Raw genomic sequence first — 19336 nt, 5'->3', positions numbered from 1 at the left:
AGCTAGGAAAAGGAAGAAACAATAGAAAAAAGAAGGGAGGAAGACATGGATTGATTGTAATCAATCAACTGGGGCTGCACAGCGGAGGCAGACAAACTGTGTGTGTGTGTGTGTGTGTGTGTGTGTGTGTGTGTGTGTGTGTGTGTGTGTGTGTGTGTGTGTGTGTGTGTGTGTGTGTGTGTGTGTGTGTGTGTGTGTGTGTGTGTGTGTGTGTGTGCATGTAGATAATGGAGCATAGTGCAATAGAACCCCAAAAAATAGCACCATGCTGAGTATTGTTAAAGAAAAATAAAGTTGCTTTATTTATGTCTCCGCTCTGTTTCTCTGGAAGCACCAGCTGAGAGTTTTGAAGGATTGATGTAGGAGGTGACGAGGTGGGGGTGCACGGAGAGGGAGAGGGAGAGGGAGAACTAAATGTGCTGCCTCTCCCTTCCTCCCTCTCCTCTCCTTTCCCTCAGTGTCTCACTTTCTCGTTTCTTCGCTCAGCGGAATTCAGCGAGCTGAAGAGGAGAGGAAAGAAAGGCGATAAAGAGAGTGTTTGTGGGACTAAGCAACTAAAAGCTGCATCGTGAAGAGACGGACAAATCGAGGTGCAGAATCTGTGAACAGGGAAGAGGGATCTTGGAAAGCCACTTTTCTAGAAAGATGAGGTAAGAGAGGAAGACAAAAAACAAGTAAGTGTGGAAAGTTATCGAGATATCCAGAAAGACAGAGTTAGAAAAGAAGAGGAGGAAGTGGCAGACGAAGAAGAAGTGAAGGGGTGAGAACAAAGAGAAGAAAGGGGGAAAGGAAGAAGGAGAAACAAGAGGTCTAACAACACTTGGTCCGACATCCATCATCCAGGATGGACAAAGTGGAGCGAGTAATGAAGATGGTGAAGAGGATGTCGCCGAGGAAGAAAAGGAGAGAAGGTGGGAAAACCGGGGCGCTGGGAGATCTGGAGAGCCCGGACACCTTGTGCGACGAACTCTGCCGCTTCAGCCTCTGCATCAGTGGTGAGAGGTCGTACCGCCATGTGTGTGTATGTGTGTGTGTGTGTGGGTGTGTGTGTGTCTGTGTCTGTGAAGTTGGGTGTTCATGATTAATACCATGGCAGAGAATGGGCATGTGTTCTTCTGACTGTGCATGCTAGGACAGTAATGCATTGCCAATGATAGAAAAGGAAAAAGCAGCATTGCTTGAATGGAGTTAGGGTTAATATATCAATTATGTGTGAATGATTTTCCATTTGATCAACAAGGCATACAGTATGTGTGTTGGTGTGTATTCCAGAAAGTCGTGTACTCCTTTAGCTCTTTGGACTGTTTTGATTTGAAAGCTTTACAAGCGCTGCTAAACGAACCAAATGGCATTCACTTCCTGTTTGCAGGTGTGTCTAATGTTTTTTTATTTTATTTAGCGAACAATAGATATTTATATAGCTTTAAAAACACATTCAGCATTGCTAAAGAGCAAGGGCGTTTGTTAAAGTCGATTGATGTGGGCTTGAAGTTTGACCAATGATGAGACGGAACAACTGAAAACTGGTCTAAAACAAAGTGATGACTAAGTGGGGCTTGTTTAAAATTAGATGTGAGGCTTGTTAAGAAATGTTAGAATAAGTACTTTGGTAGCTATGAGGCAAACTGTGTGTTTTGGGTAGATACAACATTTCCAGTTTCTGTCATTTCATATTTCAGTCTGCTGATATTTTGTTTTATCAGCTTATCATTTGGTGGGATAACTTAAAATATCTATGCATTGTTTCACAACCGACCAGAATTTGTTCCAGATCAAATCACCAATGCTTTCAATAGCAAACACACAAGTAGTCTACACTAAAACACTGGTTTGATCATTTTTTTAAAATCATGAGCATAAACATTCTCTCAGAATCTTTAGTCCTGACAGTTCGTTAGACCTTATAGATTTGGTATATAAGTAAACACTCATGTGAGTCATTTAATGGTGTGATGTGTATGGTGCTGGAACCCAATGCCAGCTTCCAATTGACAAAAAATAGAATACACACCGGACGTTTCACCAGCATATCACATACCTGACACATAGAGACAGACAATCATCAACGCTTTTACATTTACACAACCTTCATGTCTTTGGACTTTTTTAGACACTTGCAAACATGTTTAAAATACAAACCATGATTAGTTACTAACTTGGGTGATGTTAGTACTTTCACCCGTTGTTAATGATTTTATTGGCTGATAAAGGCATTCTGACGTCTTATTTATGAACATAAAAAACATTTCCAGTAAGCCTGCTGTTTTTAGTCACCAACCGCACTGTATCTCCAATAAGTTACAAAATGTGACTACTTTGTATCAGCAATGACATTTTGTGAAAACAAAGACCTGATGCTTCCCACGCTATGCAAATGCTGTTCAATTGCCTTTAGTAATTTTCACACAGTGGCTCCATTTTGACTAAGATGTGCTCACATTCACTTTCTCTTCCTAATAAGTATGAGACAAGCTCAAATAGGACTATTATAAATGTGAAAGTATTGCATATATGTTATTCAGCAGCACTCTGTTATTGCTAAGATGTCCAAGACACTTTCTACAGCAGGGACATAAAACTTTGACTTGTTTTTTGACAAGTTTTCCTTCAGGGACACTGTTTTGCTGTCTGTTTGCCAGTGTTTGCTGCAGTAGTGTTCCAATTGCTTAATTAGCTAGCGCTAGCCTTTAATAAGCTCTGAGCCGGTTACTGTTGATGCTACAGTTTGTGAGCTACCTCATGTTCTTCAAAGACTTTGGGAAGTGTTTCACGGAGAGTTCAGTTTTTTTTTTATTTAATTTTTTTAACTTGCTTTGATCGTGCACTTACTGCTTAGTGAAAAGAGTGAGTGTTAGCTTGTTAGAACACATAGAGAAAGAGTGTATGTTTCAGTAAACGTACATATTGAGAGAGAGGGAATTGTGCCATCAGAAACTGGAGTAGTCATACTTCAAATAACATCAAACAACCCGTTAGAAAACCAAACATTGCACTGCAGGAAAGATCACATTGAAAACCAGAGGGAACCTGGATATATCAAGGCAAACTTCCCAATGTCCTCTTCTGTTCGAGCACAATACATTTATTTCTTCTCTCATGACATATGCTTTTATCCAGAGTATCTTATTGCAACAGGATAGTTTACATACTTAGCCTGAATCCAGAATTGACCAATGGATGGATTCACCAACATATTGTCTTACTGCTGTGTATTAACCATCGACTATTTTTCAGAAGGGTAACCTTTGGTTTTTGGACTACAGTTTTGAAGCTTCAAGTACGTTTTTTTGGATGACACATCTTGGTTCAAGGGATATGGCCGTGTTGTTTTTTTGCAACCAGAAAGGACATGATGTTGCAACGTCACTATGAGCTTTTTAGGTAACCAACATGTTGCAATCCTCTTTCATTAAATAAAATAAATATTGTTGCGACCTAATGTAGCCAGTCCTAAAAGTATACGCCGATCATAATGTATTAATGAAGACTTTAAATAAGTGATTGAGATCATAAACTGGTCTGAATCTTTTTTACTGAAGTAATATATTCGTTTTTTCTGTAGACTTTGTATACAACCATACTTCTCTTTGCACCCATGTTGTCGCCCCATGCTGGATATTAAAAGAAAATGCTTTTTTAAGGCATTCGCCGGCTTCGGCTCCCATTTTCAGTCCCTCCTATTAACAAACCAAACAACCTTTTTATTCTCTGATATGGATAGCTGCAGTCCAGTTAAAGAAGCAGCTAAATAGTTTTCGACTGACTCCTATTAAGTTATCTATTTTTAAATCCAAACCATGTAGAGTTCAAATGCACCTCCTTCCCACGTGTCAAAAATGCTTTTTACAACTTTTTTCTGTTGCCAGGAAATTAAATGTATAACCAATGTGACTTTTGATAGGAAAATGGATTACTGTGAGTGGGAAGTCTGACAGACGCTAATAAACCAAAACAAAGTTATCACAAGCAGTCATTCTCTTTAAAAAATGTCAGAGGTCTTACGCTGGCCAAGGTATCCTCTGTTGAAAAGTGAATGAGACATTCCTTTCACTCTACCTTTTCATTCCCTGGCTTTGTGACACTCAAAGGTTTTTCTCTTCCCATGGGAGTAGTTGCACTGCACAAATGTACTGCATTTTTTCAGGAAGCAATATCAGACCCATACGCATAATTAAACCTAAGTGTTGATCTTATTCCACACCTGGTATGGAAAAACATTTAATCTAAGTACACTTATTAGTTGTAAGTTCAGAAAACACAATTGGTATTCCAAAGGTGGCTACTGCTCTGATCGATATACTTTTAAACAGCATATTATGCCAATGTTCAGGTTCATATTTGTATGTGTGTGTGGGAGATAAACTCCCTCTGTAGGGGACACAGGAATTTTAGCCTTTGCTGACCATTTGCATAAATAAAAAAAACCTATACTACTTATTACAGGAAAGGGAAAACACCCAAAAAGCACAATAGGACCTCTTTAATAAATTAAATATTAGCACAAGCTGTTAGACAATCTATGGTGTAACAATATTTCCCAACGTGTCCAAGTCCCATCAATCAGAGACCCACATTTGACAGTACAATTCAATGATCCTCGTTAACTGCAGGTCTAACAACACCCTAACTCAGTGCAGTAATTGACAGATGGTGATAAGACAACCTGCAGTGATCTGAAAGAAGAAAGCCATGGATCAATTTGTCCATTATCTCTGAACAGCTTGTGTGTGTGTGTGTGTGTGAATTGAATGTCTGTTAGGTGGGGAATAAAGAGGGTAATAACTGGATTGGGTGAAATATGATAACAATTTTGGAATTCTGGAAAGTGTCAGCCTTGCCTTTGGGCCATACTGGAACATTATACTATCAACAGAGTTGGGTGTAACGCGTTACAAAACTAACAGAGTTACAGTAATGTATTACTTTTAGCTGTAACGCAGTAATATAATGCATTACTTCTGAAATGTGGGTAATATAATACCCGTTACAATTCTCAGTAACGCAGTTACAACACATTTTGACCCGAAGTGATGTGGTGTTTTGTTTCTAAGAATTCACAAACATCGAGAGACATTCCGACACCAGAGAAATAATTATGAATAGTAACTCAGTAAGCCTTGTTTACTATTGGTTAAGAGGGCTGCAGAAACAGATTCACAATGCAGAGCTGCAGGCTCACAATGCAGAGCTGCAGGCTCGGAGAAAAGAACAGAGAAAGACAGAAGGTAACTTTCTCTCGGTCTGCTGCTTGAACCCCGAGAAGTTCAGAGACTCGTGGCAGAGTGTTGAAGATCTGCAGCCTCTGTCCTCTGTGGAACCGCCGGCTTTTAGAAAGCTTGTCAGCCAAATCCCCGTTAACACACCAATGACAAGGTGAGCTAACGTTGCCATAGAGACTCGTTCATATACAGCAGGTTACAGGGCCGTGCAGAGGCTCCACTAACATGTTATCAATAACACACAGAGACGTCATGTTACCGGTATCACATATTATTCAGCACACTTAAACGGAACACGCATTTAATTTCTGATTATTTTCTTATTTTCAGCATACTGCCAGATAGATAGATAGCTTTAATTATTGAGCTGCAATAAACTACATTTGAGCATTTAAAGCCCTACCCTACATAACTAACATTCCATATGCACAAACAGTGTGATCAAGTGCAAACAAATGATTAATAGTAACTGCAAATATTAGATCCATGTACTGTCAACATTTAACTGTTGTTGGTATGTATGATAAAATGGATATGCAAATAGGTTTCGGTTGAAATGGGTGCCAAACATATAATTTAGGGTTTAATAATGGACTTCACCATTCTTGAAAACCACAAACAATTCAGAGTGTTTAACAAAACACAAAAAGTATGTTCTGGATAAATTCTAATTGTATACAATGTCCCCAATTGTTGTAGTAATATATAAGTTACATATATAAAAGTGTAATTGTGTAAACATCTCCTCACGTGCTTACAACTTGAAAAATCATGTGTTTATTTTTAATGAAGATGAATGCCAAAAACAGATTGAGACCATAAACTGGTCTGAAAAGGCATACAAAAGAAATACATTAAGTAAGAAGAAGAGTTATGTTTTCTTTGACTTCTATACAATCACACTTGTTTCCGCACCCATGGAGTCGCCCCCTGCTGGCTATTAGAGAAAAAAGGCAGGTTTAAAGTACTTCTGCTGTACATTGGCTTCCCTTTTTAGACCCAGGATTTTCCTCCTGATAGAACCATATAATAACTGATACTAATAAGGACTTAAAGCAACTAATTATCCATGTTCAAGTATAACCCAGAGTTCAAATGTCCCTCCTTCACACTTGTCTGCTGTCAAAGTGTCTTTACTATTCTCTGATCCTCATTTCTCTTTAATGACAAACAGATTGTTGTTTCTAAATGTATTAAGGTGGTTTGTCTCAGATAATGTGGCAATAATCATAAAAGGAGATTTAATTTAAAAAAGCCACCCTGCATTTACTAAATTAAAGACATGCTGTGTAGAATTCTGCTTTAAAACAGAACAGTAACCAAAGTCTTACTGTAAAACAACGCCCTTTTTACTGATTATCATCCATCAGAAGGATTAGTGGTGTGTTTGTGAGTGAGTGTAAGGTTGTATGTCAACCCCGGAGCCACTGATATTGTCTAACCCTGCCAGATTTGGTTCATGCATGTGTGTTATGTAACCTAAACATACCCCAAAGCTGCTGAGCCTCTGCATTTTTTCCATGAAAGCCAATTTCCATCCCTAATGTGCATCTCATAATCACGCATTACTTACTGAAATGATAAAACTCCAGCTGAACTACTTGCAGCATCTGACAAATAATGCAAACTAAATTTGATTTTGTGATCAAAGTGGGAAATCACAATCAGCCGAGAGCCAAATCCTGCTTCAACAGTCAGAGCTTCACCTTTACTGGAGCTACAGATAAACAAACCCCTCAGTACATTTCAGAGTCAAAGCATGTTCAGGGTGCTACAAAAAGGATTTGACTGGCACGTGTGTCCTTTTCATTTAACCTCTAAGAAATCCTTTAGAATATCAAACAGAACAAAGAGAGAGTAAACGTTAAAACACAGTAGCCTCCATTGGTTGTTGCTTTCGTCTGCAAACATAGAATGCAGAGAACAGAGACTCACGATCATTAAATGAGAAGAAACTATGATGATGGTTTGTTCATACAAATGGATTCTAATACATCCCCTGACATTGTGAAACCCCAACTGTTAAATAATGATAAACAGCTGCTCTCATTATGTCGTGCATTGATTTATTAAAGCTCATAGTCCACATTAACAAATTCATCTTGTTGTCAGAAACTGAACTCTGCAATGAGTTGCATTGTATTCACTGGCAAATGATCACATTTCATCAAGAGATAATAAAATGTGACAACATGGATTTCACAACCCAACTACAGCAGTAAGTGGGAATTTAATCTTGCTACTGATTTGGAAGAAAAGCAATATGCTACATAAAAACATGTGAGAAAGAACTATTAGCATCATTCTTTGCCGCATACTGGTTGTTTTCAGCTCTGCTTATCTGCTCCCTGTATGTCTGCACCTGCAGGTAGGTCTGTATATGAGCAATATCTACATAGGTACATGTATATTGGAGATCCATACAGTATTTCTAATAGGATATATTATTAAAAGCATCCCTCTTTTTGATGAAGTATAAATGGTATGGATTGAAGTAAACATTGAGGTAGACTGCAAGACATAATGAGGATATATCTTAGTCCCCTATTACTGCCTTGTAATCAGCTTTCATTTAAAGAGGCCCTATCATGACTTTCCCCCTCTCATGTAGTGTGTTCTATAGGTTTGTGAGCATGTAAATGGTCTGCAAAGGCTAAATTCCCAGAGTTTCCTTCAGAAGGAGTTTTTCTACTACACACCTCCAACCTGACTGAAACGCCTGTCACTATGTTACATTTCTGTAACATAGTCACTATGTTACATTTCTGTACCATAGTCACTATGGTACAGAAATGTAACATAGTGACTATGCAACAGTTTTTAGATTCCAAGAAAAATCCAAACACAATTTCGAGATTAAGCATCTATTGTGACGCATTCCATTTTGCAATAAGGCTTTAGTTTTGTATTGCATAATAATTCCAACACACCTTTTCCACTTCAGCAGGGTTGCTTATATTGGATAGTGCTCCAACACATTGTACGTCACAACAGAGGCAGCCAGCTAACCAATCAGAGCAGACTGGGCTCTGGTTTTAGAGAGAGGGTGAAAAGAGTGGCTGCAGCACAGGCAGTATGAGAAAAATAAAGAGCTTTTTGAACATTAAAGCATGGAAACATGTTACAGTAGAGACACAGAATACAAATGTGAACCTTTATTTTAAAATATCACTGTTGTCATATTTAATTTGTTTTGGGTAATGTACTGTAAAGTTAATCAAGTTAGTAAAGTCAAATTGATGCTGGCTTTAATGCATTTGACATTAACCAACAAAATAACCTGGAGGATGTGGCACAGGGGGTTAGTGGGCTGATCTTCGGGAAAGGGGAGCACTTGTTCAATCCCCACTGCAAACAGCATGTTGTTGTGTGCCTGGGCAAGACACTTCACCCCAAATTGCTCCTGTGGGGATTGCCCACAGAATTGAGTAAATGCAAATCGCTTTGGATAAAAGCATCTAGCAAGTGAAATGTAATGTCATATTAGAGTTAGAGTAGAGTTGATGTTAATGCTACCGACAATCATGACATTGTTATTCCAAACAAACTCATCTGAATTAGTGCTTCCTTCATGTAATCTGGTTGTGATGGTGAACAGGGGTCATTTTTTTTTATTCAGAGCAAGTATTTGAGTTTAAAATAACTATCTCAATGCTAGGCTTGTATAGTTATGAATTGATTTTTCCCACCAGACAAACGCCAACATAATTTTGGTTTTGGCATGTGTTTTCCGGCTCCTTCCGTACAGCCATCAAAACAGGAAATAAGTGTCATTTGGGAATCCATTTTCATTTTTGCCATCTTACTTTTGTTCAGAAATAATGAACCTGGCAGTTGAGTTTGGCGATAAATGTCCTATCACTGCTACCATGGACAAAATAAATGAGATCCCTGGCTTATCTACAAAAACTGGGAGTGGGTGAAGGACCGGTGAACTGGAAAAAAAAATATATATATATTTGTGGAGGCTCATCAAAAGCACAAAAGATGAGGAAAACCTCTTAAATCAGCCCATTGAAAGCCAAGGCTGAAGAGGGTCATCCACAGCTAGCTAAATTGCTACATCAGCATCAAAGCACAACAAGGAGGGAAGATAATTGAATATGCCAGCAAAAAAAGCAACAAACAAACAAACATCTCAGCTAAAGAAAGGCATCACACAGGGCAGGTAATGAAATGTGACATAAAAGACTACTCCAAATAGGTAAAAATAATCATGATGCACACTGCCTGAGGTCAATGTAAACAGTACAGATGTAAAGCAGTCCTGAGACCTGGGTTGGGAGGGTTACTTTATTTTATTATGTTCCAGTTACCTGTACAAATACAATTTAATCAGTTATCCAATCTGAGTTTCACAATTTAAAAGTAATGTCACTTGATTAATAATACAAAAATAAAAAATAATTAACATGTTTCAATTTCAATTCATTTAATATAAGATATTTTGTTGCAAAATATCTCTCATGTGTGCTTGACTGCATGAACTGTCTTTCTCATACATGTCTATACTCCATGTTTGATAAAAATGTACCGAACAACAGACATGCATTACTGTGTGCTGGATGCTCCATCTTTGTTTTCAAAATATTTGAGTGTATTTGAGTGTGTATTTATTTTTAGAGGCTATAATTTGGAAGCTGCAGTGACCCAGTTTTGCCTTAGGGATCAACAAACCCTATCATATCTCCTCGATTATCTTATTAGCTACATCTCTAACTAGACTTACAGTGTTGTTATCATGTTCATCATTTCAGAGAGAAAATGGCACAGTGATAAGACAGCTTACAATGTGTAATGACAGTGGACAAAACTTGATTACTACTGTGATGTTTCAATATGCAATTTACTAAACTCTTAGGATAATTACTTGGCAGAATCACGGGTTACTCATGTATTATATACTGTAGTTTGGGTTTTATTCTAATGTGTTGGAGCATTTACATGTTTTAAATTGCGTGTGTTTGTATAATCTGCTTTATTTCTTCCAAGTTGATGCTGTGAGGGATGAAGCTAAAAACCTCAACATTGCAGGCACACAGGTTTGCTCTACGAACTGTAAAGACACCAGCCTAGGGTGGCAGGGCCAAATCAAATAAAAAGGTCACCAGCTACATGAGGTGGGGCAACGGCTCAAAGGAAGTTTTCCAGCATGCTGGGCAGCCTCTAAACTAGTATATAATGTTTCCTCCACTGGATGGTCCCCTTAGAGGGCACTTAATCATGTTTCCCCATTTAAGGGCACCCTAAAGGGCACCGCATCACTTTTTATCCAGTTGAAGGGCAACCTAGAGGGCACTTTATCATGTTTTATTAATTCAGAGGGCACTTCTGCTGAGTTGTGGGGCACCAAGTAATGCAGACGTCAGTTGCCGTACTCCACTGCCCCATGCAGGGTTGGGTGGGTTACTTCAGAAGTGTAATCTGTTACCTATACTAGTTACAGTGTACTGTATGTACTGTAAGATTATGATCCTGCTACGTATCCCCGTTTATAGATTTCTTTACCAGGTATCTGATTCATTTTGGTATCAAGTTCTGACAGCTAATCTTTTGTAGTTATTTACATCCACTAAGGTTATGTATGATTTATTGGGACTGTAGAATACATCTTTTAACTAATGGAATAATCAATATTGTGAATCCTTATTGTTAATTTATTCATGTGTTCTCAATGGTTGACTATTGTATTATTATAGTTTGGCCTTTTGCTAGCAGTGTGTTTACTACTGAAGAATGTTAAAGAGGCCCTGTTATGCTTACCAGTGTTCCCTCCCTAGGTATGTGTGTAAATAAATGGTCTGCAAAGACTCAAATCCCTGTGTTCCCTCCAGAGGGAGTTTCTCTCCTACACACTCCCCCCTGCCTGAAACGCCTCCCTTGGACCCCATTCACTCTTGGAACGCGGTGACTTCACTATGTAACACTCGCGCTTCTATTGCCAACTGCTCCAACACATTGTACGTGAAAGGCTAAGGGGCAGGATATCCCTAAGCTGTTGACCAATCACGACAGAGCCGGCCAGCTAACCCATCAGAGCAGACTGAATGTATCTTCTTCTTATTTATAGACACATGCATTTTCCAGCATTTGGACTATCTATGTCGTGTGGAGTCTTTTTAATTCACACATGACATCTATTGCACGTCTATCCGTCCTGAGGGAGGGTTCCCTCCTCTGTTGCCCACCCTGAAGTTTCTTCCATTTTTCCCCGTTAAATGTGAGGTTTCTTTGGAAGATTTTCCTTGTCCGATGTGAGGGTCCAAGGACTGAGTGTGTCATATTCATATTCGGTACAAACTGTTAAGTCCACTGAGACAAATGTGTGATACTGGGCTATATAAATAAACTTTGATTGGGCTCTGGTTTCAGACAGAGGGTGAAAAGGAGTGATGCAGCAAAGGCAGTATGAGAGAAATATAGAGCTTTTTGAACATTAAAGCATGAAGACATGTCAGGGAGACACAACATGCAAACATGAACCTGAACATTTGTAAACAAATTCTTCTTTTAGGTATCTGATCCACAACATTACAAAACAAGACAGAAATGACTTACATGACTTTGATTGCTAATGGAGTGGAAGCCATGAGGAAAAAGCCCCATGTCTTACAAAGTTTGGCTATATTTTAGAGGCATGAAAGCATGCACTTAGAAATCTAAATCCCTGTTGTTTTGTGTTAGACTTCCTTTTGCAGATTCTCTTAATTTTCCTTAAACGTTGACTCCATTGTTACGAGGTCATCACTTATGTTAATCCTGTGTTTTTATATGTGGCTACACTTGATTGCTTCTTAATCCCCTGGCATAGGAGTTTCTACTGTTGATGTAGAACCACATTGACACTAGTGATACATCATATCTTGTGGAAATTATGTTATACGTCTCAGTGATTTTAAAACTAGGAAAATTGTCTCCGTAATCAACCCTGAATATCAGATTTTACGGCTGCTGCGTCTGTGTGTGTGTGCTCCTGATGCTCATTTAGCAGCTAAATTTGGGTGTTAAATCCGCCTTTTCTTTGCTCCTTCATCTCTCCACCCCCAGTCCTTTTTCTATCATGCTCCTTTGGTCTCCCAACTCTAATTCCTTTCTATGCTTCTCCTTTAGCGCTCTCCGTCACCTCCTCCTTCTCTCTGAGAGATACTACAGTTGTGTGTGGGAGGATGTTTCATTCCTCCTAACTTGCTATCACTGACTGCAGCTCTGCAAGTCCCTGATCTGCTGCTGTGGCTGCTTTGTTTCGTGTACATTTGCTTTGTGATGTGTGTGCAATATATGTAAAATGCATGTCACATTTAATTGATAGATAACTTATTTTATGAAAAAAAAAAAAATGATGAAACAGCATAAAATGATACCACTGTTTGATTTGTGCATGTGTGTAATTATTTAATGGAGCCCTATTGTGCTTTTGTAGGTTTTTGTGTTCCCTCCAGTGGAAGTTCCCCCACCTGAAATGCCTACAATAGACTCCTTTGTATACTTCAGTAACATAATGACATCACTATGAAACACTCACACGTCTACTGGCTAAAGCTCCAAATCAATGTACATGATAGGCTTAGTGGCGGGACATCTCTAAGAGGTTGGCCAATCACAACAGAGCTGCCAGCTAACCAATCAGAGCAGACTGGGCTCTGGTTTCAGACAGAGGGTGAAAAGAGGTGCTGCAGCACAGGCAGTATGAGAAACATAAAGAGCTTTTTGAACGTTAAAGCATGGAAACATGTCACAGTAAGAGACATGTCACAGTAGAGACATAAAATACAAATATGAATGATTAAAAGAACATATTAATTTGGCCAGAACTAATTAATGTAATTTGAATGTTCTGTTGGTAATGTCTTATGATTTATCTTACAAATTCCGATCTACTTTTCATTTTTTATTTATTTTCTGTGCACTGCATATCATTTCAGTGAAGATCATTCCAGTTGTGCACTCAATTGAACAATTAAGCATCAGAGTATGTCTGAAATGTAACATGTCATGCTGTTGTGAGACATTTTCTCTAAAGACGTAGCTTCTTGGCCTGTCTCGGGATAATTAGGGTGCTTTGCTTAAGCGTTTCTAAATTAGATATATAGTTCAGACTCGATATTAAATACATAACTGGAAAAATCCTGACCCAGCAGCAACCCAGGTATATCAATGCTGTTATTATTATATTCCTCAGTAAGATTAATTTCCCTTACATTTAATAAAGCATAAAAAACATAGAGATGCATTAGAACAAACATTACACTGTTTGCCCTGGTCATTGAGTACAGAAGAAAGAAAGTGCTATTGGTGGTTGCCAGTTGTTTTGTGATAACATTTCTTTGGGGCCCAAAAAGTGTGGTTGTGAATTTCGTAAGGGTGAGGATCCGGATTAGCCATTAGCATTTGCAACATGCTTTTCTGAAACTGTCCTGACACAATGGTTGTGAATGTGGAATTATTATGAATTATGTGATTTACTTTGGCTCTCTATGCTTGGTAAATTCTCAATGCTTGGTAAAGTTGGTACACTGGATAACCTCGCCTCCAAAAGTTATCCCGTTATAATTGTAATGGCATAAATTACCGCCATGCTACATTGATTTAAAGGGGTATGTCCATTCTACTGTTCGTATATTTCTTTGGGCTGTTCATTCAGGATGAAAAAGTTATGTACCGTTCCAACAGCGTTTTAGACAAGTGTGGAGACAAGTAACGAGATCTGTACAGCCTGACTCTCTGCAGAATATCCCAAAGAGACATTTCGAGAGACCAAGGGGTGAAATACTTGTGCAGTATGTGGGCTGAGGAATAGATTGACTCGAGAGGAGTTAAATTGGAGTGGAGAGTCCATCCATCAGGAGTCCATCCGTCAGAGTCCATCATGTTTAGCCGGAGTTGATGTGTTTGTGTTATTCATTTTCTAATCCCATGGGAAAGCAGGTTGCCAAGTCTACACTCTCTACTTTTCCATCTGTGTGACTCTACAAAATCTGACTTGTTTGGGATAAGAAGCGTGAATGCAAATTTGCAGCAAACACAGGGGTTGCATGGAAAATAATGTAAGATGTGTTTTTATAGCCAATACAGATTGTTGGGATATTTGCATATTGATTTTCTTCAAGGATAGATAAGTAAAGATACTTATTTGGGCGGCTGTGTCCCTGGTGTTAGATGTCTCGCAATCAGAAGGCTGGTAGTTGATTCCCAGGCGTTGCAGTGAACATGTTATGTCCTCTTTCTGCTAGCAGTGTGTTTCCTGCTGTAAAGATGTACAGTGCCACTGGCTGAACGAGAGTTTTAATTCTCTTCAAGACACATACTTTTGCGTACTTGACGCAAGTGTTCTGTATTATACTGTTCTTCAACAATATAATATTTAACTTTGGTCACCAGTGTGTAAGTGTTTCTATTGTGTTATATTTTAAGATTATTTTTTTATGTGACTGAATTTGATTGCCTCTTAATCTTCTGGCATAGGGGTTAAGGTGTCTTTTGAAACATCCACAAGAAGTTCCTACTGTTGATGCCGTTTGATTCCCAACATTTGCAGTCAACATGTTATTGTGTCCTGGGGCAAGATGCGCCACCCCACATTTCTCCAGATGGTCAACAGTGTGTGAATGTTTGTGAATCTTAGTTTCCCTGAGCAGGTGGCATCTTGAAGAGACTGTTAAGGTCTATATAAATGCAGTCCATCTACCAGTTAGGTACACAAAAGCTGCTTCTTGCTAGGCAAAATCAGAATGATGTTAACACAGGACATTTTCAGGTTCATATCAGTATGCCTCTACTGTGACATGTCTTCATGCTTTAATGTTCAAAAAGCTCTTTATTTTTCTCATACCGCCTGTGCTGCATCAACTCTTCTCACCCTCTGTCTGAAACCAGAATAACACCCTACAGGAAATGGAAAACCCATAAGCATAATAGGGCCTCTTTAAATGCTACCAAACTCCACTGTAGTGGTAGTAAAAATGTCTGACCATGATGTTTTATACCAACATCCCTAGTGGCAGTCGATAACTCTGTGGAATGTTGTTCATGTAAATTTCCTCGTTGATTAAACCCTTACTATAAGCTGTTGGCTGTCTGATGAAATTGCCACTTGTCTGGATGGGTACGCGAAGGGGCTGATACACAGTGGGCAGGTTGACCACTGATTGCTGGCAGCTCACGGGAAGAAGGAGCAGCTATGTGCTTACAACAAGTCAAGTCAGCTCAGCAGCCACTGACAACAAAATTGGCAATTTGCTTCCACTCTGAAATGTCTGGGTCAAGAGGTCGATTGGCTGGCAGAAACCGATGATCGAATCAAGATAACCAAGCCACGCATCGCTACCCTGTGACTCCGTTGGGCATGAGAATTAACAACCAGACAAAGTTTGATCGATACCTGGAACTGTATTATCACTGAAAACATTTAGGGACCAGATTTAATTCAATCCAAGTGCTTTAGTGACAGCCTTCGGGAGCTTTAAAAGCACACCTCACCAGAGAATGCTTTCTTTGTTGTGCAGAGTTTGGTCCATTGAAGATCTGCCAGATTCTGCTTTGCTTAATAAGGTCTGACCTCTCTCATTTCGTCCGTCAGCAAAATTGGCAATTTGCTTCCTCATCTGAGCCACCTGACTGTAGAGGTCAATCCATTTTACTTTGTGTGCAGGAGCTGATGAAGTCGAGCCATGCACGTCCAGCTTCAGTGACTGAGAGAGGAAGTGCAGCTGTAGATAAGATCTGGAAGATCTGGAAGTTTCTTTATAGTAGGATCTTTGTCAATACTTCCCAGAAAATACATATATATTAAGAGACTTCTGAACATGATGGTTAAAAATGATGAGTGGGACAGCGGGCTGTGTTCCATTCTGGGAGATTCTGGGTGTGGGAGATAAACATCATATATTGTGTTTGAAGTTTGCCTTTAATAGTAATACTTTAAATGTACTCTCCTATTGTCTCTCTATCATTTACGGCTGTCCTTGTCCTCTTACTGTCCATTTGTTGAGGTGACTTTAATCCAAACAATAGTATTCAAAATTGCTCTGTTTTTTGCTGTGTCTGGCTGTATGTGTTGCTGTGTGTGTGAGCTCTTTATGTCAGACAATCGGTATATGAATGCAAGTCATTGAACATTGTTTTTCTTAACTCAGTTGTTCAAAGTGAAATAAAAAACTTCAGTCATAAGATAAGTTACAATCTGTTGTTATTAAGTTATTCTAGGTTACAGTAATCGTATGGTCTGATATGTTAAGAAGTTGTAGTTGCTTTAAGCTTTTAAGGGAGAGAAAAGTGTGCCCTTATTGTTAACCCAAATCAAACAACTATGCAAAAGAAATTCAAATGAAGTTTTTTTAAGTTGATTCAAAGCCTCAAGGGATTGGAGAGGAGAGATTGACAATTGTCTGATAATTGTGGCTTTAGACATGCAGATAAACCCTATATGTTCATGTCGAAGCCCAAAATATTATGACTGATTGCTCATCTCTTTATTAATAATTAGAATGTTTTTCTATATATTCAGTCTTCTTCATGCGGCCAAGCAGTTACTGCAGATTCTGTATGTGTCAGCCTGAACATGCAGGCTTTAGACACCAGTTACCCACGATGATGCAAAGAAAGAACAATGTAGGATCCTCAATATTTCACACTTACCCTGACAGAGTGAGAAAGAGCATGAGATAGAGGACAAAAGAGCATGGCAAAGATAAATGCCTGCGCTGACACAATCACAGTCTTCTTTTGTTCGGCTCTACCCTGCTCTTCGTTCTCTATCTCCCTCCTACAGACATGTACCGTGATGCACACAGTGGTGGAGAGTAACCAAGTGTAATTACTTAAGTAGTGTACTTCAGTGCAAATTGAGGGTACTTTTACAGTACATGCACTATACTTGTCATGCTACTTAATTCTACTCAACTATTCAAAGGGAAATGTGTTTTGCTTTATTACATTTATGTTACACATCCAGTTCCTAGTTAGTTTAATAATTAATATTCATGCATACAATACACAAGACATGAACCGTTTATCAGTAAGACAATTTAGGAAAATCAAATTCAAATTCCTTATATGTGTAAACATACCTGGCAATAAACTTGATTCTGATTCAGTCATGTGTTTTAAATGTTTTAATTTGTGTTTTAGGTTGTTAATGCAGGTTGTTTTTTAGGTTGTTAATGCATTTTTTTGTCATATTTCAAGTACATTGTGCTGATAATACAAAGTTGCTTTCACTTAAGTAATGTAAAGGGTTGTTGTACATGTGTGGTTTTAGTAATTTTACTTAAGTAAATTATCTGACTGCTTATACACACACACACACACACACACACACACACACACACACACACACACACACACACACACACACACACACACACACACACACACACACACACACACACACACACACACAGGAAGTGTTGCTGTGGCATTATGTTGAACCAATGATTGTATAGAGACAGAGAGGATGGTGGTTTGGGAACTTCTTTTTTCACTGTTTGGACTTTGATCTAAACGTCAAACAGTTTTCTGCCGTGAGTGTTGAGAGGAAAATGAAATAATAAAGCATCTCTTCCTTTTCATCGCTACTGTTTCTATTCCTTGCTGTGTTTTGTTCTTGATGCTTTTTGGAGCATGAGAAACATCATGTGTTCTGTACGAGCTTTTACATCTGCTGGTGCTTTCATTGTCAAGGAGACTCTCAACATCCTCGAATTTCATATTTTACTATTTAATTTTATTCATGTACTGTACTACAAATGCTTTGTTCACAGTGTGTTGTTAGGTCGGGATTGGAAGAACGGGCATTTGAAGGAGTTGCAGTTTGCATTCAGTGATGTTGGTAGAATAAATCACATTTTCGCAGTAGATAAATATTTTTTCCAAGCATAAGTAAGTTGAAAGTTATTATGAGTTTTATGACTGCATTTTTATGAGCTACAATATCAATGCACGAAGCTCCTGAAAGTTGTGGAAGGACATGACTTATTTGCGGTGATAGGAGAAAAATGTATATAAAATATTCTTTTAAAAACTCTAATAATTCACTATATAGCTGGTGAGGTAACCATTGACTTCTAAAGTGATGTAAATACTGAAATAACAAATCTTTTTTGTTTTGGAACAAGTTTTGAAATGTTTGTGTTTTCTTATATCAATGGTTAATGAGTCAAACACAAGACAAGCAAGGTTTGGGAGGTATGTGACATTGTTGACGACAATGTTCAGAAATAACTGTGAAGAATTGAGCGAGAAAATACATTTTTAATATACTATATGTGTCTAGTGTTTTATCCCGTGAATTTCAATAGTACACTAACAGCCAGTCAGTGATCAAAGTAGGGATTATAAATAAATACTGCTGCATGAACGTATAATGAGCAGCCTGGCTTTATACTATAAATTGGAAATTCTAAGAACCACGCTAAATAATGCATAAAAAGGTGGATACATGACGGGTTTATCTTCAAGCATATCCCTTGTCATGTCAGTGTCAGTAGCTAAATATTGCTGCTATGTGTCATACAGTCTGTCTTTGTCTCAGGGCTGTCAACAAAATGCCAACAGTTTATATTATAATCCCCACCAGTTTATTAAAACTACAATTATGTTATTCAGAAAACAATTTCTCCTCTGCCCTAGTTTTCAGTTTCTATGAATTACAAGCAGATATCTTTTTTTAAATGATGCCTAAATCAGGTCATGCAGTCTGGAAATGTCACCATCACAGAACTAGCAATTAAATATTAAAGAATTCAAAGTAGACCCAAATCAAGGTTCCAAAAAACAATTTACTCCGAATAAATATATCCGCCTTGAAGCACATCATGGCTCATCTTTAAAATGTGCTTCACGACTCTAAATGTGTCATTTTCCCACCAAAATGAATAACTGAAAGCTCTTAAGCGGAACCATTTTTTGATTACATTTACTACTATTCAACCCTTTTTTGAACATAGCATTTCACTTTCAGCACTGACACAAATTACGGTAAAAAAAGATTGGGAAAAAATAAAATAAAGGGTACAGGGGGAAAAAAAGATAGATGGCAGAGGAATATTATTTCTGGAAAGGAGCAGCGTGGGAGGCAGGAAAGCACATTTGTGTCATCCCCTCTCTTCATCTCTTCACTC

At 38.4% G+C, this 19336-nt stretch overlaps 1 protein-coding gene across 1 annotated transcript in view; it reads left to right on the top strand.

Annotated features, from left to right (window-relative positions):
- Window positions 1-672: 672 nt before the first annotated feature.
- The window catches only part of LOC134883617 (glutamate receptor-interacting protein 2-like), a 177995-nt gene continuing 159331 nt past the window's right edge, over window positions 673-19336 (top strand). The window contains exon 1 of the mRNA XM_063912076.1: window positions 673-995. Within this exon, the coding sequence (XP_063768146.1) occupies window positions 845-995 (151 nt within the window). The 5' untranslated portion in view covers window positions 673-844. The remainder of the gene's footprint in view (window positions 996-19336) is intronic.

The sequence above is a fragment of the Eleginops maclovinus genome, chromosome 20 (assembly GCF_036324505.1).
Source record: "Eleginops maclovinus isolate JMC-PN-2008 ecotype Puerto Natales chromosome 20, JC_Emac_rtc_rv5, whole genome shotgun sequence".
Lineage (NCBI taxonomy): Eukaryota > Metazoa > Chordata > Actinopteri > Perciformes > Eleginopidae > Eleginops > Eleginops maclovinus.
Note: the sequence above shows the minus strand (reverse complement) of the source record. Positions and strands in the feature narration are given on the sequence as shown.